Source organism: Diachasmimorpha longicaudata, chromosome 1, assembly GCF_034640455.1.
Source record: "Diachasmimorpha longicaudata isolate KC_UGA_2023 chromosome 1, iyDiaLong2, whole genome shotgun sequence".
In the NCBI taxonomy this organism is placed as follows: domain Eukaryota; kingdom Metazoa; phylum Arthropoda; class Insecta; order Hymenoptera; family Braconidae; genus Diachasmimorpha; species Diachasmimorpha longicaudata.
Window position 1 is genome coordinate 6,449,582 of NC_087225.1, and position 18,273 is coordinate 6,467,854.

General features: G+C 36.5%; 2 protein-coding genes across 8 annotated transcripts in view; one reads left to right on the top strand and one right to left on the bottom strand.

The window, feature by feature from the left end:
* Positions 1–7,197, top strand: part of LOC135163999 (protein tweety) — a 151,727-nt gene extending 144,530 nt beyond the window's left edge. For 3 of the 4 annotated variants that reach the window (XM_064123969.1, XM_064123961.1, XM_064123943.1), the window contains exons 8-9: positions 6,486–6,733; positions 6,871–7,197. The gene's annotated coding sequence lies outside the window, so the exon portion shown is untranslated. Of the gene's footprint in view, positions 1–6,485; positions 6,734–6,816 lie in introns of all 4 variants that reach the window. The other variant, XM_064123952.1, reaches the window with a different exon arrangement.
* A 6,649-nt stretch (positions 7,198–13,846) lies between these two features.
* LOC135168983 (uncharacterized) overlaps positions 13,847–18,273 on the bottom strand; it is a 58,045-nt gene continuing 53,618 nt past the window's right edge. For all 4 annotated transcript variants that reach the window (XM_064133662.1, XM_064133654.1, XM_064133645.1 and 1 more), the window contains exons 13-14: positions 17,704–18,217; positions 13,847–16,592 (exon numbers count right to left, since the gene is read on the bottom strand). In XM_064133662.1, the coding sequence (XP_063989732.1) occupies positions 16,380–16,592; positions 17,704–18,217 (727 nt within the window). In that variant the 3' untranslated portion in view covers positions 13,847–16,379. The remainder of the gene's footprint in view (positions 16,593–17,703; positions 18,218–18,273) is intronic.

Genomic DNA, 18,273 nt, shown 5'->3' on the forward strand with positions numbered 1-18,273 from the left:
ATTTATTTCCGTCTAAATTGCATTCCATGCCACTGACTTTCAAATTCAAGAATTTATTATCCCGAATTTTCAAGTTTTCTGCGAAGATCTGATTTGCCTAATTTTATAGTAAAACAAAGTTACCCTGATTTGTTTATGATTTTGGTCAGCCTAAATTATAAATCATTTTTCTCCTCGGTAATGTGCTGCTGAATTGTTTCCATAGACTTGCAATTTTTGTTCTAACTGCATCCAGCTCAGTTCCAATTTATCGGATGAAATTGTTTTCTATTAAGCATGATGAAGTGGTAAATTGAAATAATTGGGTTGCCCGGTAAAATTTGCTCGTTTGATAAAAGGATGAAATGCATAAATTGAACAGAATCGATTCACTATTTTTATTTTACTTTAAAGGATCGGACAAATTTAATGGTCCTCAACTTGATAATTTTTCATTATTCGTTGGAATTAAACTGTACAAGTCTAGTAGTTTTCAATACCGACTCCAAGGCCGTCTATTATCTTGATAATGTGCTCTGAAAACGGCTGAAGGCACGCATTCGCCAATGGAAAAGTTCCACACAAAAACTCGATTATTTTGCAAATGTGAAGTTCTTCGTTTGAAACGAAGAATTTTTCCATATACGTTTTTATACAATTACGTCTTTCGATATTTCATTACGGCCTCTGAGGGTCCTATTTATCGTTAATAGATCGAGCTATATAACCTTTGAAGTAGATAATTATTTCGCAGTAGCGGAAATTTATTGAGAAATAAATTAACATCGCGTCGACATGACCCAGAAATTTCAATTTTCAGCTGAGCATGAATATTCAATACCAAAATGAGTTGATTCCCCAAAATTTTAGTCGAAGTGTCACTCAATGAGAATGTCCGGAATTTGACCTGAAAATTTGAATCGAGAATTTCTAACTCTGAGAAATAAATTAACAATTTCGAATATTTTCTTTGATAGAAAAAACTTGATAAAAGTGAAGTTTATCTTTAAAACTAACGAAAATTTTTACAGTTGTTGTATCCCCCGAAATTCCAGCATTAGAACCACATTTTTCCTCTCCTTAAAACCTCATTGCCATTAAAAGCAATATCCTAACCCAACACCATTCCAACTTTCTCCTCAATAAATAAATACAATACAATAAACAACCCTCATTCAGAAGATTTTCCTGCGAAGAGTCCCATTCAAGACCCTTCCTGATTCTCAGACCCAAATGTCCACTCTCTACCCTTACTGCGATCCTGTAATAACTATCACGTGGTCATCCCTCAAATTCTGCCAAAAATATTTTGTAGACCTCACTTTTCGAAACACCTTTGGACACGACTGGTCGTCTCAATAAATTGTACTCTCAGAGAAGGAAATAAAATTCTTTTATTTTTGTGGATTATTAAAAACGAGTACGTTGACTCTGGTATCCAACACAGTATGAAACCGCTGACCTGATTTGCTCTATTCACTACAACCAAATCAAAATGGGTGATGTTATTACAGATTAATCTCTGGATTCCCCTCGGTTGTTCAATGAGATCACATAAAATCGCAAATCTTATCCATAGCTTTACGAGTTCTGCGTCACTGGTGCTGGGAACGCAAAATAAATGCTCATTAAAAAAGTATAACAACTCATACATTTCCAGAATTGATGGCACTAATATCAGTCGGTGATATTAAAAGCAAATTACTCGTGACTAGCAATCACAGAAATTAATATTCCATTTTTTATGTGAACACCTGAGACAAATGTTCAAATCGTGGTGATTAAATAAATATAAATTCACAGGGAAATATATATCACGAGGACAAATGCTTGGGGATAAAGTCAGGGGTCGAGTTAGAGCCACGAACGGTGGAATACATGTACGAGGCTGAAAAGTTTCAGATAAACAGTAAATTATAGATGTAAACAGATAAATATTTAGATAGTTATGTGTAACAAGGAAATGTTTGAGAAAGGACAAGCGATATGTCCACAAACATGTACCCACACACGCGTTAAAATTCACCGTACATGTTTACACTTTGTTTTCCCCAATGAGCTGTTTCATATCGTTGGATATGGAAACGTCAGTGTCCCGAGTGGTGCATACAGACACGGCCTGACGCTGGAGATGACGCACATCAGAGTCGTTATTCGAGTCGTTATTGTATTACAGTGAACTCATGACTCTGTGGTATGTTGTCGGTCTTTTTTAATTTCATTTCTGTGTCATGATGAAAGTCGAGGAGACTATTTCTGTGACTGGGTGGGGATCATCAAATGGCCCATCATCTGACACAAGACGAGACGTTCAGCATTTTTATTGGACAACGTGGCTCACCTGAGGTTGAATGCTTGAGAAGTTTATTTACGGGATGACGGGGGTTTCTCAGAAATATTAGTCGATATTCATTCGGTGATTTTTTCTGATGCAACTATCGTAGGAAATTTACAGGCCAGAGAAAATTAAAGTTTTTACCTTCCGGAGTTATGGATCATTATGAGGGTTTCATGATTGAAATTCAAGTGTTGGGATTTAAATTTAAATTGCGATAAAATTTTATCGAATGTTTAACTTCAAAATTGATGACAATGTCAACTGGTGGTGTAATAGAATTTATTGGATTGTGGATAGGGATTGTCTCAATAATATAAAAACGATTTAACTATTAACTTTAATTCTTTATTATCGCACGCAGAAGGTATATCTTTCGCGTATGATGTCTCCAGATCAACTGACCCTCAGTGACCAAAGATTTGACACTTCAGACCCATTTGACAAAATGCCCTTATTCATTAATTCCTTTCTGTTTCTTGTCTGGTTCTATTTATTAAAACCATTCGAAACATTTCGATACTATTTGGAGAAAAACTATAAAAACTAACATATACTGAGATGGACTGAAAACAGCTATAGACAAATGATTCATTTTTGTCTACACGTATCAATCATTCTCAATAGAATCATTGATATTTCGATAAAAGCCTTCATTTTCAGCATTTATTTTCGAAATTGAATGTTGTATCGGGTGAGGAAATTTTTGCACTCCATGTATTTTATGCTAGTCACATAGACCCATGGAAAGACAAATCTTGCCATTCAGAAGATTAATCCCTTGATACTTCAGCGCCATAGATTTTCATGATGTAGGAACTTCTTTGAAAAATCCTATTCATTTCCATTCAAAATCCTCAACAGTATTATTTTCAATTTAACGACCCCACGGAATGAAGTGCCAATGGCATTTGCAAGTAGGCGGGAGAGTAAGAGGATTCGACTAAGGCGATTTTCGATTTGTAGTTTACTTGTTTATAGGGAACAGATGATGGAATTGAAGATCCTTTGTTGAGGATGTATCAATACAAAACATCGGGCTCACGAATTCGTGATGGAAAATTATGTGACACTTGTAAATAATTAATTTGTTAGAAAATCATAATTTCTAAGAGAACAAAAGTTTTCTGGTTTTGTAAATTTTAATGTACCAGTACGCAAGCTATTTTATGTTTCACATTTATATCCCGAGTCGACTATAAAAACGGGGCGGCTTCTGCTTTGAATTTTCCTTTCAGGGACAGAGGGATCTAAGAGAACCGATGTTAAAAAGAACTCCTTCGGGAAATCTTTTTCCTTTTGTCTCCCAAGTCTCCTTACCGTTCGCGATGTTGAATTTCAGCATTTAATTGGAATAAGGAGAACCGGAGCAAAACCTACTTAGGCCTATTAAATTTTCTAAGATAAATTGTCGTAGGTCCTGGTAAAATGGCCTTTTGATAGCGCCGATCAGCGAAAATTTTAAATTCAATGTCGGTCTCCTCCAAATGGGATTCACATCGTCTAATGAAAGGTTCGCATCACATCAAAAATATTTACGACATCTGCATAGATTCCAACCTTCTCAATCACATCCATTTTTTTAACCTAGATAATCCTTTCTATCGTACAAATCTTTTGTAATCCTCAAATTTCGATATTGCGTCCCATCTCCGCTCCATCTCAAACAGCGAAAACCATTATTGCACTCTGCAATCGATGGCGAATAGCTTCCATTTACTTAAATTCTCATGAAAAAAAAAATTACTCGCGTGTCCTATGCGGAAGCTTCGCTTCATTTGCTCACGTGGATTAACAACGACTAGAGCAGTCACGCGTTTTTCGCGAAGGAACGGGAGAACTCATTCACGAGCGTTAAAATTTCTACCGTCTATCGTATAGAAGGCGCAACCGCTATATTTCCACCCCCTGCGCGTAACTCTTCATCCACTACTCGCACCCCCGCAAATTTTCCCCCCCACACCATCGCGCATCTCTCCCACCTGAACGAAGGGAGAGCGGGGAGGTGCCCTTCCTCTTTACGCCACTACTCTACGAAACGTTGCCTACGTGTATGGAAATCGGAATACCATTTTCCACTTTATTCTATTTTACGAAACGCTCCCGCGTCGATTCTACCAAAAGCCGTTATATTTTTTTCTATCTTTTTCTTTCTCTTATATTTACTCGCACCATCCGCACTCGTCAACTCAATTCTTTATGCCAGTTTTTATGGAGCTTTTTTTGGTTATGGTTATTTTAGATAATTTTTTTTCATACCGATTTCGAGGGAAATCGACGGCGGTAGATTTTATTTGTCCCGGCCATTGGGGGGGGGGGGAGGAAAGGTGTTGACCATATACTGTTGATCTACCTATTGTGGGGATTATTTTGGAGAGGAAAAATTGCAATTATATATATTTTTTTTAATTCCAGAGGTACATTTGTTTGCGTATGTTACCCCTCAGGTTATCTATGTGTGTTATTAGGGGCCGACGTATTTTATTCATTACTTTTTCTATGAAGTTTGGTTTTATTGAAATTCCTCGAAATACCAGTCCAACAATGATCTGATAAAAATTTCCAATAAATGGCTGTTCGAAATTTCAGTCTAAAACTTTTACCAGTGTGGAACTGAATGTTTTTCCAGTAATTTGAATATCTGGGGAAATTAAAAAAATACACCAGGAATTGAAAGTAATCGAAGACTGATGATGCGTTTACCCTCGATATCTTCACCGTGAACGGGTGCAATGTGATCCAGGGACGAACTGTCAGAAAGAAAGCTCACGCAGAGACTGTAATGTATATCGAGGAGGTATCGGAACTAATAAAGAATTAAATGAAACAAATAACCATGAACGCGGGTACGCTCGAATGGGAGCTTTTACTGGGTCTGTCGAGGCCAACTAAAACCTCCTTCGTGCTACCGGAGTAAAACACGGCTGCGGCCTCAGAGAAATGCAGAGAGAGAGGGAAAGAGGAGAAAGAGAAAGAGAGAGATGAGAGGTAGCAAAACGAAGCTCGTAAAGTTTTACGGGCTCTAGTGAGTGGGCGCGCGAGTACGAATCGTTCGCACAAATACAAGAGCCGGCTCTCCAGGTCGTCCATGTCTCTCCCTCTATTTGGTTTCATCCCTGCAATATTCGAAATTTATCAGGAAATTTTTCGATTGTTTGCTCGATTGTTTATAATGAAACGTGAATATCATAGAGTTCAGTGTCTGTTTTACGTAAAAATTTTTTAGAATCGATAATCAATTCGGGAATCAATCATCAATTATTAGAGATTCCCCGAGTGGGAATTTCCGAAAATCAATCAGTTTGTCAACAATTTTTAATGACCTGCGCCCTAATAGCGATCACTAAGTTTCATTCAAATTTGAAAAACTCTTTCCGAAGCAAAATACATCAGGAAACGAAATCTTTCTAATGAAGACAATTACTTCAATAACATAGATTTTATATCACCTCATAGAAATAGGTAGGTTTACCTCTTAATTAGAAAGTTGATATCTCAAATCTACTGCAATTTGCCCACCTCCTTTTTATCAATGAATCAGCCAAAAAAAATCAAGTTATCACGTTTGACTATTTAGATTTGTTTCCCTGAAATATAACTTTATATCACGCCGTATTTTTTTGTAATGTCTTTCCAGTGTTAGAATTCATATCGACTATTTCATTGTGCTTGCGGGAACTATTAAGCTTGTGACATTGATGGAATTGTTGAAAGAAAATAATTAAGAAAGTTCAAATGCCGTCTAGACTCGCCCGCCGGACTGTAATGATATTCCGCACGCTCGTATTTACCCGCCATTCATAACGAGGTCGCACGCGTTATGAGAATTCCACATCTCTACGTAAAATGTTCATTGGCACACGTCTTCTTTATCTACATCGTTCTCATCCAGGACAAGTATAGTGCAGACCCTGATAGCCCATTTCCGCAGGATCAATAAATTTTTTAGGTCTTTCTGATATGATTTTCATTTGTGTCATTGATATCTGATTTATCTACACCCAGGATAAAAAGCTTTAAGTCATCAGCTTCCAATTACGCCCAATTTTCAGGGACTTACAAGGAGGGAAATGGCTAGAGAAAATTAGTGATTATCAGAGGAATAAATAAATTTCCAAATTTTTCCAGCAATTTTTTAAAATTTTTAATGAAGATATGGAAATTTTTGCAGGTGGAATGTGGAATGAAATAACTGACCCACAACCAAGATATTTATTACAAGGGTAGGACTGCAGAGGACTCTACTGAACCCCACCTGAGAGGACTATTTTCATCTCTGAGGATGAGAGCTCCAGTGATGGAGAGTTCAATACAGTGGTTCCACATGAAGAGACACCAGATCTGGGGAGAAAGCCTCAAGAGCTGTTTGTAACACCATCATCTGATAGATATGAAGAATTCGGTTATAAAATCCAGTGGGTAAGTCAATCGTTATGTCAGACGTCTATCGAAATGCAAAATTACTAATGGTAATGGTCCCGATATCCTTGAACTTGAACCAGCCCAATCTACACCCTTGAATTGTCCAATCCGAGCAATATCGAGTCTCCTTTCAGACCTCAGTGGCTTCGAAGTCCTCGATCAAATTCACGGAGCAAGGACACAAACTCCAACTGAAATCTCGATAAGAGATATACGGTGTACTCCACCAGTTGCTAAAGTTACGGCTGATAACCGGAAGCAAGACGACAGGAGCCAAACCATGGAGCCCGATGGATTGAGAGAATTAAGAGTGACGAGAAGTGTCTCGTCACTTTCACAAGACATTTTGGAAAATCCATCGATTTCTACTTCTGTACCTTCAGTCCTTGTAGTTTTCATAACAATTTTTCCTAAAATGTTTTTTATTCCCAGCAATAAATTCACCAGAAATTTATAACTAATGTATAGTTGTTTTATCATTTATAGTTGTTTTATTGTTCCATGAAGTTCTAAATTTTGAATGGGAAGATGTTCAGGAACTTCAGGAAATTGAGACGTGATGAAAATCTCCGGAATTTACAGTGGAAAATTCTGATATCATTTTTTCACAGCAGCGAGAACTTTTATTCCACCCGTCCTGGAATTGATTGTTTAAACAACAATAGGCTGAAATGGAAAAGTAGGAGAATATTTCTCAAAAGTCAGCCTGAAGAACGAAAAAAAATCAACATCTATGCAGTTGCGAGGAAGAGAATGGCCACTGCATAATGAGTGGTGAATTTTTTCGATTTAGTTTTGATGATGATATCAACAGGATTCAGTGTCAATTTTACAACGATTGGTTCTATTCTAATTGCATCGGGATTACCTCATCCTCATTGCAGAGCAATTTATTTGTGATTCGTGCCTCGAAGACAATTGAGATATTCAGATTTAATTACATATTCAATTGAATGGGTCCATTACCTATGTCAAGGATAATACCGATCATCATTATGATGTACTAAATACAGGTGAATGTGGATCTATCATGTTATAGTTACGTACTAAATTCCCATAAAGCTATGGATTCCATTGATGGAAGAATTTAAAAAATCGACATTTGTCATGATTTTTAATTCTACCTGTCTCTATCTTAAAAAAGAGTTATTAGTCATTATAAATTGAGTATTTTTCCGCAAAACTGCCATTATTTTTAGAGAGAATTTTACGACGGCAATAATGGGATGTTACATAATCACTCAGCAATAATTGAAAATTCAGCGTAACCCAATTCTGAATATTCATGTTCTTATTCAAATATGTATTTGAATTCTCGTGTCTCTACAGTTGAAAATCTGAATTTTTTTCTCCTTGAGTTGCATTTAAAATCACAAAATTGCGAGTCAACTAACCACGAGGTTCCAATTTTATCAAATAATCTACTCCAAAATCAATTTTTTTCAATTGCTCCTTCATTATTGCCGTTTGTGAAAGTGCAATATCGATTGAAGTTGTATCTATTGTTGACAAAAGCTTCGCAACCCTTCCCCGCTGCACCAGCCCAGTTTCCAGTAGTTAGTTTTTTCCAGGGCGGAGGGATATTTCGTCCAAGGTTATCGGCGACACCCTCTCGACGCTAACGGCGTGCGTCACCGGCGACGGTATCTCGGCGCCTGGCTGTCGTCTAGTCTTCATCATTTTTCCCCTTTCTTTTTTTATTCACCCTACGGTTTCAGTCACTCTGTTAACTGTGTCGAGGTGGTTTTCACTGACTGACCATTATCCTTTATTATTGGATCGGGTACAAACGGTCTTCCGGCGTGCAAACACCCATTTGCATCGATTTGAATCACAAAGATCTACTTCGGGGTGGAACTCTGATAAAGTATCAACTCTTGATTTTATGGATTTCACGGGGGTACCAAGCAAATTCATGGTGAAAGGGGAAAACTTTCTTCTCAATAAAAAGAAAAACCTCCACTGGGAGTAGAGAATCACGAGTACTGTACTCCGTGTGCAAAAAAACTGTAAAAAAAAAAATCATAAACTTCCGTCAACAATAAATTCCTCATTCTCATCCTGAATTTTATCCCAAGCGAATAAAAAAAAATGCTCCATTAATTTTTTTTTATTCGCCGTAAAAGCTCATGAATTTTTCACCCACAAAAACCCAAATGAAAACTATTTCTTAAATTTCATTCTTACCTTTATGCAAATTGCAGGTGAAAAAAAATTTGGCAGCGACTTTTGTCTCTCCTTTTCACCTCGTTCTTTCGGCCCTTTTTTTTCATGAGGTGTCGGTACCGATGGCGGACATACAGCCGCAGAGATAAAAAAAAAAATGTGCAGTAGCTCGTAAAGCATGCGGCTAATTCGCCAACTTTTTAAAGCCCCTTCACGTACCTCTGAGGGTGAGAATGTATATACACGGACGAATGTCCCATTCTTTCGGTATATTTCCCTCTTCCCCTCTCATTTTTTTTTCAACACTCACCACTTCGTGCGGTTGAAAAAGCACACGAAAACCGGTGGGCGGATGGGTGGTCATGACTGAGGGGAAGGAGCTACGGGGTAGAGGATTGGGGATGAGATACCCCTCCATTCTACCTACTGAGATGGAAATACGGTACCAACAAAGTTTTCTGATATCAGCGTGTTCGTAGGTCATACGACCCTAACCCTCCTTCCTCTTCTCACCGCACAGTGTACCTTGTCACCCTCTCCAACCCTCGTCCGGTTAAATTGTCTCCCTCAGTCGCGCCAAAAGCTCGAGGGGAGAGGGGCACTCGACAACGACTCGATAAAGCGAAGGATAAATCTACCCGCTATGTTCGTGGCTCATCTTAGAAATAATTTTCTTTATAGTTTATGGGAGATTCTATTTTTTTCAATTTACCGAAGCTATTTTCGGGGTGGGTTGAGCTCCCAGGAGAGATCAATGGCTATCTCCAATGATGATAACAATAATTCCGATATTGGGAATATTTTATGAATGAATATATACTGATTTTGAATTTCAGGATTTTTTTTAAATTTCCTCAATTAGATCTTTGGGAATTGAACAAATTTTACTTAAGACTCCAATCCACTTTCTTGGATCTACAATTAAATATTGATTTTAAAATTCAATAAGTTCGATTGGATTTCGGGTTGTACCAATCGTATCGTATCATCACTTTTCATAACTAATTTAACTGAAAATGACACAATTAATGCTTCTCCCAAGCCAACGTTCGTTGGACAGAAGTAATTTTGATTTTCGTTGGAGTGAAAAATCTCTCAAAATCGGGTTTCCTTGAGCCCTATTCAAATGAACTGCTCATATTTCATGCTCCAAAGTTGGCTAATTAATGAAGTTATTTAGAATACTGCCCGGGGTCCGAATCTGAGTAGAGGAAAATGTAAAATGTTATAAACAGGCATTCGACAATTCTGGAATTGAATAATTCATGGTAGGTCACCAACAAGACATTTCTGGAAAATCATTGATAATCTATTTCTGTTGTGATGATTGAGATATGTCGTGACTAATTGACGATTGTATCTATCTATGGGAGGGACCATACTCACAACGTAATGAGAGTAAATCCTTGATGTTTCTATTTACAAACTAATACAACGTTTTTGACTCTCATTCGACATTCTGTTCACTTCAACGATATTGGAAATTCGTCGATGTTTTCAATTACTAATCTGATCTAATGTTGGAGGTATCAGTGAATTTTGGTACCTCTAAGGATGTCCAACGACGACTGACTCTAGGTCCTTTTTCAATCATTCAAATGTCTACAGACTCTTTATTTTTGGTGGGAAAATTCATCAGCTATAAAATTATACCTTCGATGCAGTGGTGCGGTTCTTCAGACTAACCAACTAGACTGAAAGACAAAGTCGCGGACGTTGCATTGAAAATGTTAATTATGATAGCTCTATTTAAACCGATCACCGAATTTATTTGATTTTCCATTTCTGAACAGTCACTCTTACGGAGACTTATATTTGCACAGCTGGCTAACGTGGCATGCCATTAGGTATTTTCAGATCGGAGTAGACGTAAGACAATTGAATAAACCTACAATCAGAAATTAATAATTAGATGTAATAATAATGGTCGCAAGAACGTTTCAATTTGATCCTGACTATGAGAAAATCACATTCGACGGATTAAACCAGAGGAGTTGGAATTTCTAATAACTTCATCCAGTAAGACCAGCGATGTCTGCTCGCCATTTTCCAATTCTGAATCTCTCGATTCGTACGTGATGGTAAAAAAAAATCAGAATTTCCATGAAATTTCTGATTAAAAAATTTATATTTGAATTATGATCAAGAAATTTATGATTAAAAAATCTTTTTTTAGGATCAAACAAAAAGGTTCCAATTCTCAGTCATTGTAGTGAGATCCATTGGTTTTGGATCAAGATATTTGAGTCCTAGTGCCCAGTACTTTTTTAAATAAATAACATTGCACGTTGAAATTGAAACCCTTGAAGTTCTTAAAGTAACATCAACCTGAGAATATTATTTTTCAATTATTACGAAACAGAGGGCATAGGATTCCCAAGTGTATACGCATATAATAATGTATGATAATGTATTAATTTATTCATTAAAAAGAGGTCCATTCTTATTTCCGGATTAAAAAAATATTGTGAGCAATGATCTTTCAAAAACTTTACGAGACAAAGCTTACGATCTATAAGAAATTAAGTCCATCCTGGGCTAATTATTTATGAAATTATGGCCATTTGATATCTGCGTGGTCCAATTTCGATGTCGATCGCCTATTTAATTTGCGGAGCGTATGCTGGTCTTTGAAGATCAACAATACCCCAGGTATATTTCAAATCTATCTCAACGTATCAATAAAAATAGTTAAAAATACATTTGTGATATCGCCCCTAAAAAATTTTTTTGGGCCTTATAACATAAGTTACTGTCTTCCCATTGTGTTCTCCGATTTTTTTACTTGTGAATCTCACGAACATTTGCGACTTGACCTTCAACGTATTAAAGAACAGCCCGCATTGCGTCTCTTCTCATTCCTCTGGTCTCATGCAACTCAGAAATGCATAAACAACTAATGCAGCATATCTCCGTGCGTCATTGTACCAAAACCAAAAGCGAGAAATCGACTGAGGCACAGTGGATAGCAACGGAAAGGGGGGTAGTACAGATGAGATCGAACGGAGCGTATCCACCCCCTCGTATACTCGACTTCCAAGCGAGTTTAACGATAGTGTTTAGAAGTAGTTACGAGCCACGTACTTGGACCGCTCATTCCTCTCTTCTACCCCTTTAGCCCTCTGCGCGCTATCGTATTATCCATTAACTGGGTGAATTATGGCGGAAAGCGACTGTTTGAAAAACCTGCGTCTGCCGTTTCCTCCCGCCCCGATTCATAGCCGGTGAAAATATCCGATGCTACTGATTCCTATGTAGATAACTGACAGGTGACTATTTTTCCAAAAATAACTAGTTTAATAGTTTGTACTAAATTTGTGTCCGTTTCCCTTGAACTTACAAATGGTACGTTATTTTCTTATTTACTTTTAGATGAATAATTATTCATCTTGAATTCTTAATTAAAAATTCAAGATGACTGGGGGATAGATTAATAGAAATTGATATTTTTCAGTAACTTCACTCCATATCAATAGAGAATCGTTTGCAGGTCAATAATATATTTTTCTAATTATTGGTTAGTGGAGAATGTGGTACACAGAGGTCACTACTGCCAAATGCCACATAGGCAGGAGGATTCCGTCGGTGACACACAAAGGTCGCCACTGATACGTACCGTGGCGACATGAGGGTTCGGCTCATCGCACACAGAGGTCACTACTTATGTGGGGCTTTTGATCATTTATTTAAAAATGAATGAGAAATTATCAAAACATTTTACGGTCACTCCGAACAAGTACAAACCTATTGCAAATGATGAAATGAGTTTATCTTCCGAGATGATATCATCGATGAGTTGTCTACAACGAATCTTTTTTGTCGCTGCCAGACTCAGCGGTGGTGCCCTCGACCGCTGGAGTCATTACTAACAGTGAGATGAGCTTTTACTCTACACTACGGCCTTTTTGGCGGTGACAGTTGACTAGTACCTCGGGACCAATGTTAGTTAAGACCCCAGCGCTAGAAAACGCTAGCGTCGATTCTGGCGCCGGCAAAGAGAGATTCGTGAATGATCTAATTAACTAATTCTATCGTTTGTGGTAGGTTTGTACTCGATTGTACTGATCTTAAAATGTTTTGATAGTTTCTCATTGATTTTTAAATGAATAATGTAGGTGGCGACCTCTGTCTACCACAGACGGAACCCACACGCCCACTAGGTATTTGTCAGTATCGACCGCTGTGTTCCCCACCCTGAACCCTCACGCCTGCCGGGTACCTGTCAGTAGTAACGTCTGTATGCCACAGACGAAACCCTCAGCCAAACGGGTACAAAACTGTACATACGACAGAATCAGCTCATTATGTAAAAAGAAATCACTTGTCGGGTATTTACATATGAATATCCTACTGATATGCGTGTTTCTAATGCAGACAGCAATTGCATGATGATTTTGAATATATTAAAATACGAGTCTCATTAGTTGAATTTCGGTTTGTGTTTATTCCGATCGTTCACTCGTGTTCTCATTAATTATTCATTTATTTTCTTTGAGTTGCTAGTTGATCGGAAATATATCGGATTTATAATCTTAATTCCGCTGAAAATACAAATTTATAATTTTTGGACTAAAAATGACATCTTTAGGGCATCCTTCATACGAGGAATGAGACTCTACCTTGATATTTACATCTTACATTTGAAGTTGTAATTATAATACGTAAAAAAAGGATTAAAAGATAGAGAGACTAATATTTCGATAATACAGCAAATATGAGATACTCTCGTCCAATCATTTTGTACCGTTTTCTGAAAATCATTCAAGTATTCCCAGTAATTGACAAATAATTTCTCATCCTTTGCGAATGAAATTGGACTAATTGTTGACAATACCGTACGCTTCTTTCCTGTTTCGTTTTAATAAAATTCGTAAGCTAAAATGGTGTGTAATGTTGTGAATAACTTTGTGTCTCACCAATGTAAAAATGACTATATAAACTAGCTACAATTTTCAATACATTTTTATTGTTGGCCAAGTATTTCTCACTGACAAAAATCAACAATAATCGGCCTCCGGTATATTTTTTTATCGTGTCTCGGCGTTTGTTCTCATATAATCATCTTTGTATATTGTTTTTTGTTTAAGTTGACATATATAATTCCTAACGGGTGTTATGCATGTGCGTGTTCGAGTCTCTTGACATGTTTGAAGATTTTTCAAACTCATTCCGTTAATAGGATATTTAACATTAAGAGAATGAATCTATGTGGTATGTAAATGCTAATTATTTATTGATTTATTTTTCATTAAATTGTTTGTGTTTTTCTTTTGCATCTAGCAAGCGATAATTGAGAATCACGTCCGAATTCGATATTTGGAGAATATTCAGTTTATATCCATTTTTGTTAGTCTATTTTTCTTGTATTTTATCCAGTGATGTAGCTAGGAATTTCTTTAACGCTTTTCACTACTCCTGTGTCACTCACAGAATTTAAAAGAACATCTTTAAAGGTGAGAAAAAATCGGCAAACAGAATGACTTCATATTCGTATTTTTTTATCACTTATATACATATTTGTGTATAATTTTTTTTTCTTTTTCTGGGGAAAATATAAAAGTCACGACTTCAATTAACTACCAGAGGATTGAACGAATAATTGATTCCATGATCGATTATTCAATCCTTCTAAACTCTACGTTCTTTGATAAAATATAATAATTTCGATTCTTTCGTAGAATAAAATAGGTATTTTTTTTCATATTTATTCTTCTTCCGTATCTCACTGTTTTTGTGCTTACTTCCCATTTATCCAGCGCAAAATACATGGACCCGAAATATAGCTAATTGGGTTATGTAATTTACATATTTTTGTTTTGTCAAACGATTTCCATATAACGATTGTCAGAAAATACGTTTTACTCATTTTTTCACCAAAAGAAACGTTACAAGACTTTTCACTTTGTAAATTTTCGCTTCATCACAATTATTGTACAAGTTTTTGTTACTCCGAAATCTTGAATCTTACAAAAAATGTCAAAAGTACAATTTTTTTTTTATTTCTATTTTTTTTTGTTCTCAATTTCGGACCTTTTATACTTTCATGTACCGAAAGGGACAGCTGGACTAGTTTAAATTTTTATTATCATTACGCGTTATAATTTTTTCATTGAATCATTCCGAAAGGCTTGTAAAATCGGAAGATAGTTCCCAGCACATCATTCGTTAATTATCAATTATTCGTTTTTACCATGAATTTAAAATCACCAATTCGACATATCGAATTCATCTCAATTCCATGTTAATTGGAAAGAAGAAAGATCTCGTTACACTTAGGAAATATTTACAAATCTACAAGCAGTATGTTTCCTCGTATGCCATGAGTTCATTGGCAGCGACTAAAAGATAGTTTTTCTCTTCTACAATGCTTTCTAGTATATTTTTATGAAAAAATACTATATACTGTTTCAACGCTTCTAAAAATCTATAATTCATGTGATTTCTCTCATTCAGCGAATCGATGATTATTTCAATAACAATAAGTACCCATCGTCGAAATACGAATGTTCATTCGATATCTAGACTCGTAACTCGCACTTTGACAACAGATTTTTTTTTCGTGCTTTTTTTTTTGTTTAAAAATTTGTACTAAGTCGTACCTCGTCATCAACTATTTTCATAATACAGTTTGCAAGAGAAATTGCATTGAAATTTTTCAAAATTACCCAGTACCTCCAGAGCATGACAAATAATTGGAGTACAGTACTCAATCTACTACGTAATTATCATGAGTCCATCATAAAGTGACAAATTCATAAGGGAAGCAGCTGTCATTATAGACTAAACAATGAGAGTTAATGAGACTAATGATTAAATGAGAGAAATATCGAATATGACAGGGACAAACGGCCTTGACACTTTCAATTAATAAATCGTTCACCATCATATAAAATAATTCATAAAAAATTTCCTTACGTCTAATAGTTTACTCCTTTTCGCTGAATTTTCTGGCATTAACTTTCGCACTGTATGAACAATATTTTTCACATCTTTCTGCACGTAATTCAAGGAGTTGGCGAATTCACTAAATCATAACAAAGGAATCTTAACAATGAATGCAACGTAAAAGCAAGAATACCTTCTGATTCAACTAAAAAAAACAGCATATTGCGGGGCAAAGGCTGATTACGTAGCACCGTGTCTCTTAATATCACTTAATAATAAAATTCAAGTGTCTTTTCCAGATAAACGATACTCTTCATCCATCAAAATCGACATATTGCGTCATAGAAGTTTCAATCTATGATAGATTTCAGCAAAGAAAATATAACCCATATATTATTAGACCTATGTACACTATATACAATGAAACATAATTTCTCATCATAATGCCTCTCGTTATATAGATATTGCATTTTTCATCGCCCATTATTTTCTTTTTCTCTAAAACCCAGTTGTTGTGCTAATAATCTCACTGGTGATATCAAGCTGACAACTGTTAATGTTCAAGTAACTTTATCGTCAGCTTAAGTTGCTCTCAGACCACTCCGGGCTGCATTGTGAGCAGATATGTCGTTGGATCGTAATAACCAGCCAAGTAGTAGATGTCATTGTTATCGTAGATTGTCAAGTATCTGTGGGGTTCTTTTCCAAGTTTTTCCGTATATTCCTGGAGTGGGAGGACCTCACATTTGTGAGATATTGTTTGCACATCGTTCTCGTCCATGTGAGGGGATTCAAAAAGAGCACCCTAAAACAAACAAAACAAGAGATGGATTATATTCCAGTGAAAACTGTATATGTGTCACATCTTATAAAACACACCACTCATTTGTAATCTTTAACGATGGGAAATAACTCATAATTCTTTTATTCCTCGCATTTTGCCTCGAAATTATGTGCAATTTGCGCTTTTATTCCTTTAGCAGACCTGCAGAATTTGTTATCGGATGGGAACTATGTGCTTTGAGCTTTATGTCAATGAATCAAAAATAGTATTAAAAATAATATAAGCATTTTTTCCACTGAAAGAATCATAATTTTGGAAGAAGAAATGTTTAATTTCGTCTCATCATTGGTGTTTTTGCCGAGCATGTCTGGATATTTTTTTCTCCGTTGAACAATGAGGAGCCATTGACCTTAAAAAACACCTGATAGCACTACTCGGTTTGTCAACGAAAAAAATGCACTCTACAATTTTGTGATCCGATTAATGAAAGAAATTTCGAACAAAATATCTTCTACAATGTTCTACTTATGTTGATCGTGCAAGAAAGAATCACATTCTCTCTATGGAACTACTTAATCCCTTTGTTAGCTACAAACATTTCCTTATGATAGAATAGAATAAATGTTTACTGAATAAACCATAGACTGGTTACAGCATTACCTTCGAGACCCATTAGTCCACATTCAAAGGGAACTGAATTCGTAGTATGTCAAACGTGAAATAACATTCATCGACATATAGATATGGGTAGTAAAACCAAACTGATATCGTCATTACATATATGAGAATTTTTGCATTAATATTTGATTGCCCCCATTCCTCCATTCACTCATGTTCGTCGTCGACTAATGAACTCATCCTATCTCATATACAAAAAGCTTTACCATTGTGTAAAAGCGGAAAGAGGAGTTAAAAATAAAAGGCCAGCGAAAGGCAATAATATGACATGATAAAATATGAATATCAAAACATGCAGATCTCGAGAGCTTTCAACATTGTCATAAATTTCAGTAATTTATCGGGGCTTTTTACGAATGTATAGTGATCCAAAGTAAATAATTAAAGAGCGAACTCTGTTGAAACTAAAGTTACAATATATGTTCCAAGTTGAAAATATTTTTCTTCCACTCACCGGATATTTCAAGTTGGGTGGACAGCCAACAGTCTCTTCGGGATGATAAAACCATTTGACCTTAACAATCATATTGGAACTCGATGTTTCCCACATCGACTCAATCCTTCCGATGTAGGGTCTGTCGGGGCGGCCAGTTGAAAGGAATACAGCGCTGTCTCCTATCTGTATCGCTTCACTGCCCCTCTGAATGGCTCTGAAGAATTGTTTTTTCGCACGTCCCTTCGCACCAGGTCGCCTGTAACCCTTCCCCGACCAACCCCACAATTGTCTAGCGGGCAAGAAAGCTGCCATTTTACTCCTACTCTCCACCGACTCCTGTCTCTCCCTTGCTTTCGTCTTTCTCTCTCCCTTTTTCGGTTTGTCTGATTTTTCCTCTGGGAGTGGTTGATCGTCAATCACCACCGGAATTAACTGAGGGTTGTCTGGAATTTGTTCTCTCTCTTCAAGGACAGGAGGCTCCTCTTTTGAAGCCTCTTCCTCACTCTTTTGACCCGAACAACTCTCTCCACCACTGAAAAACATGAAAATTCAGGTATAAATTGATTGAAGGAATATGCAATTACTTTC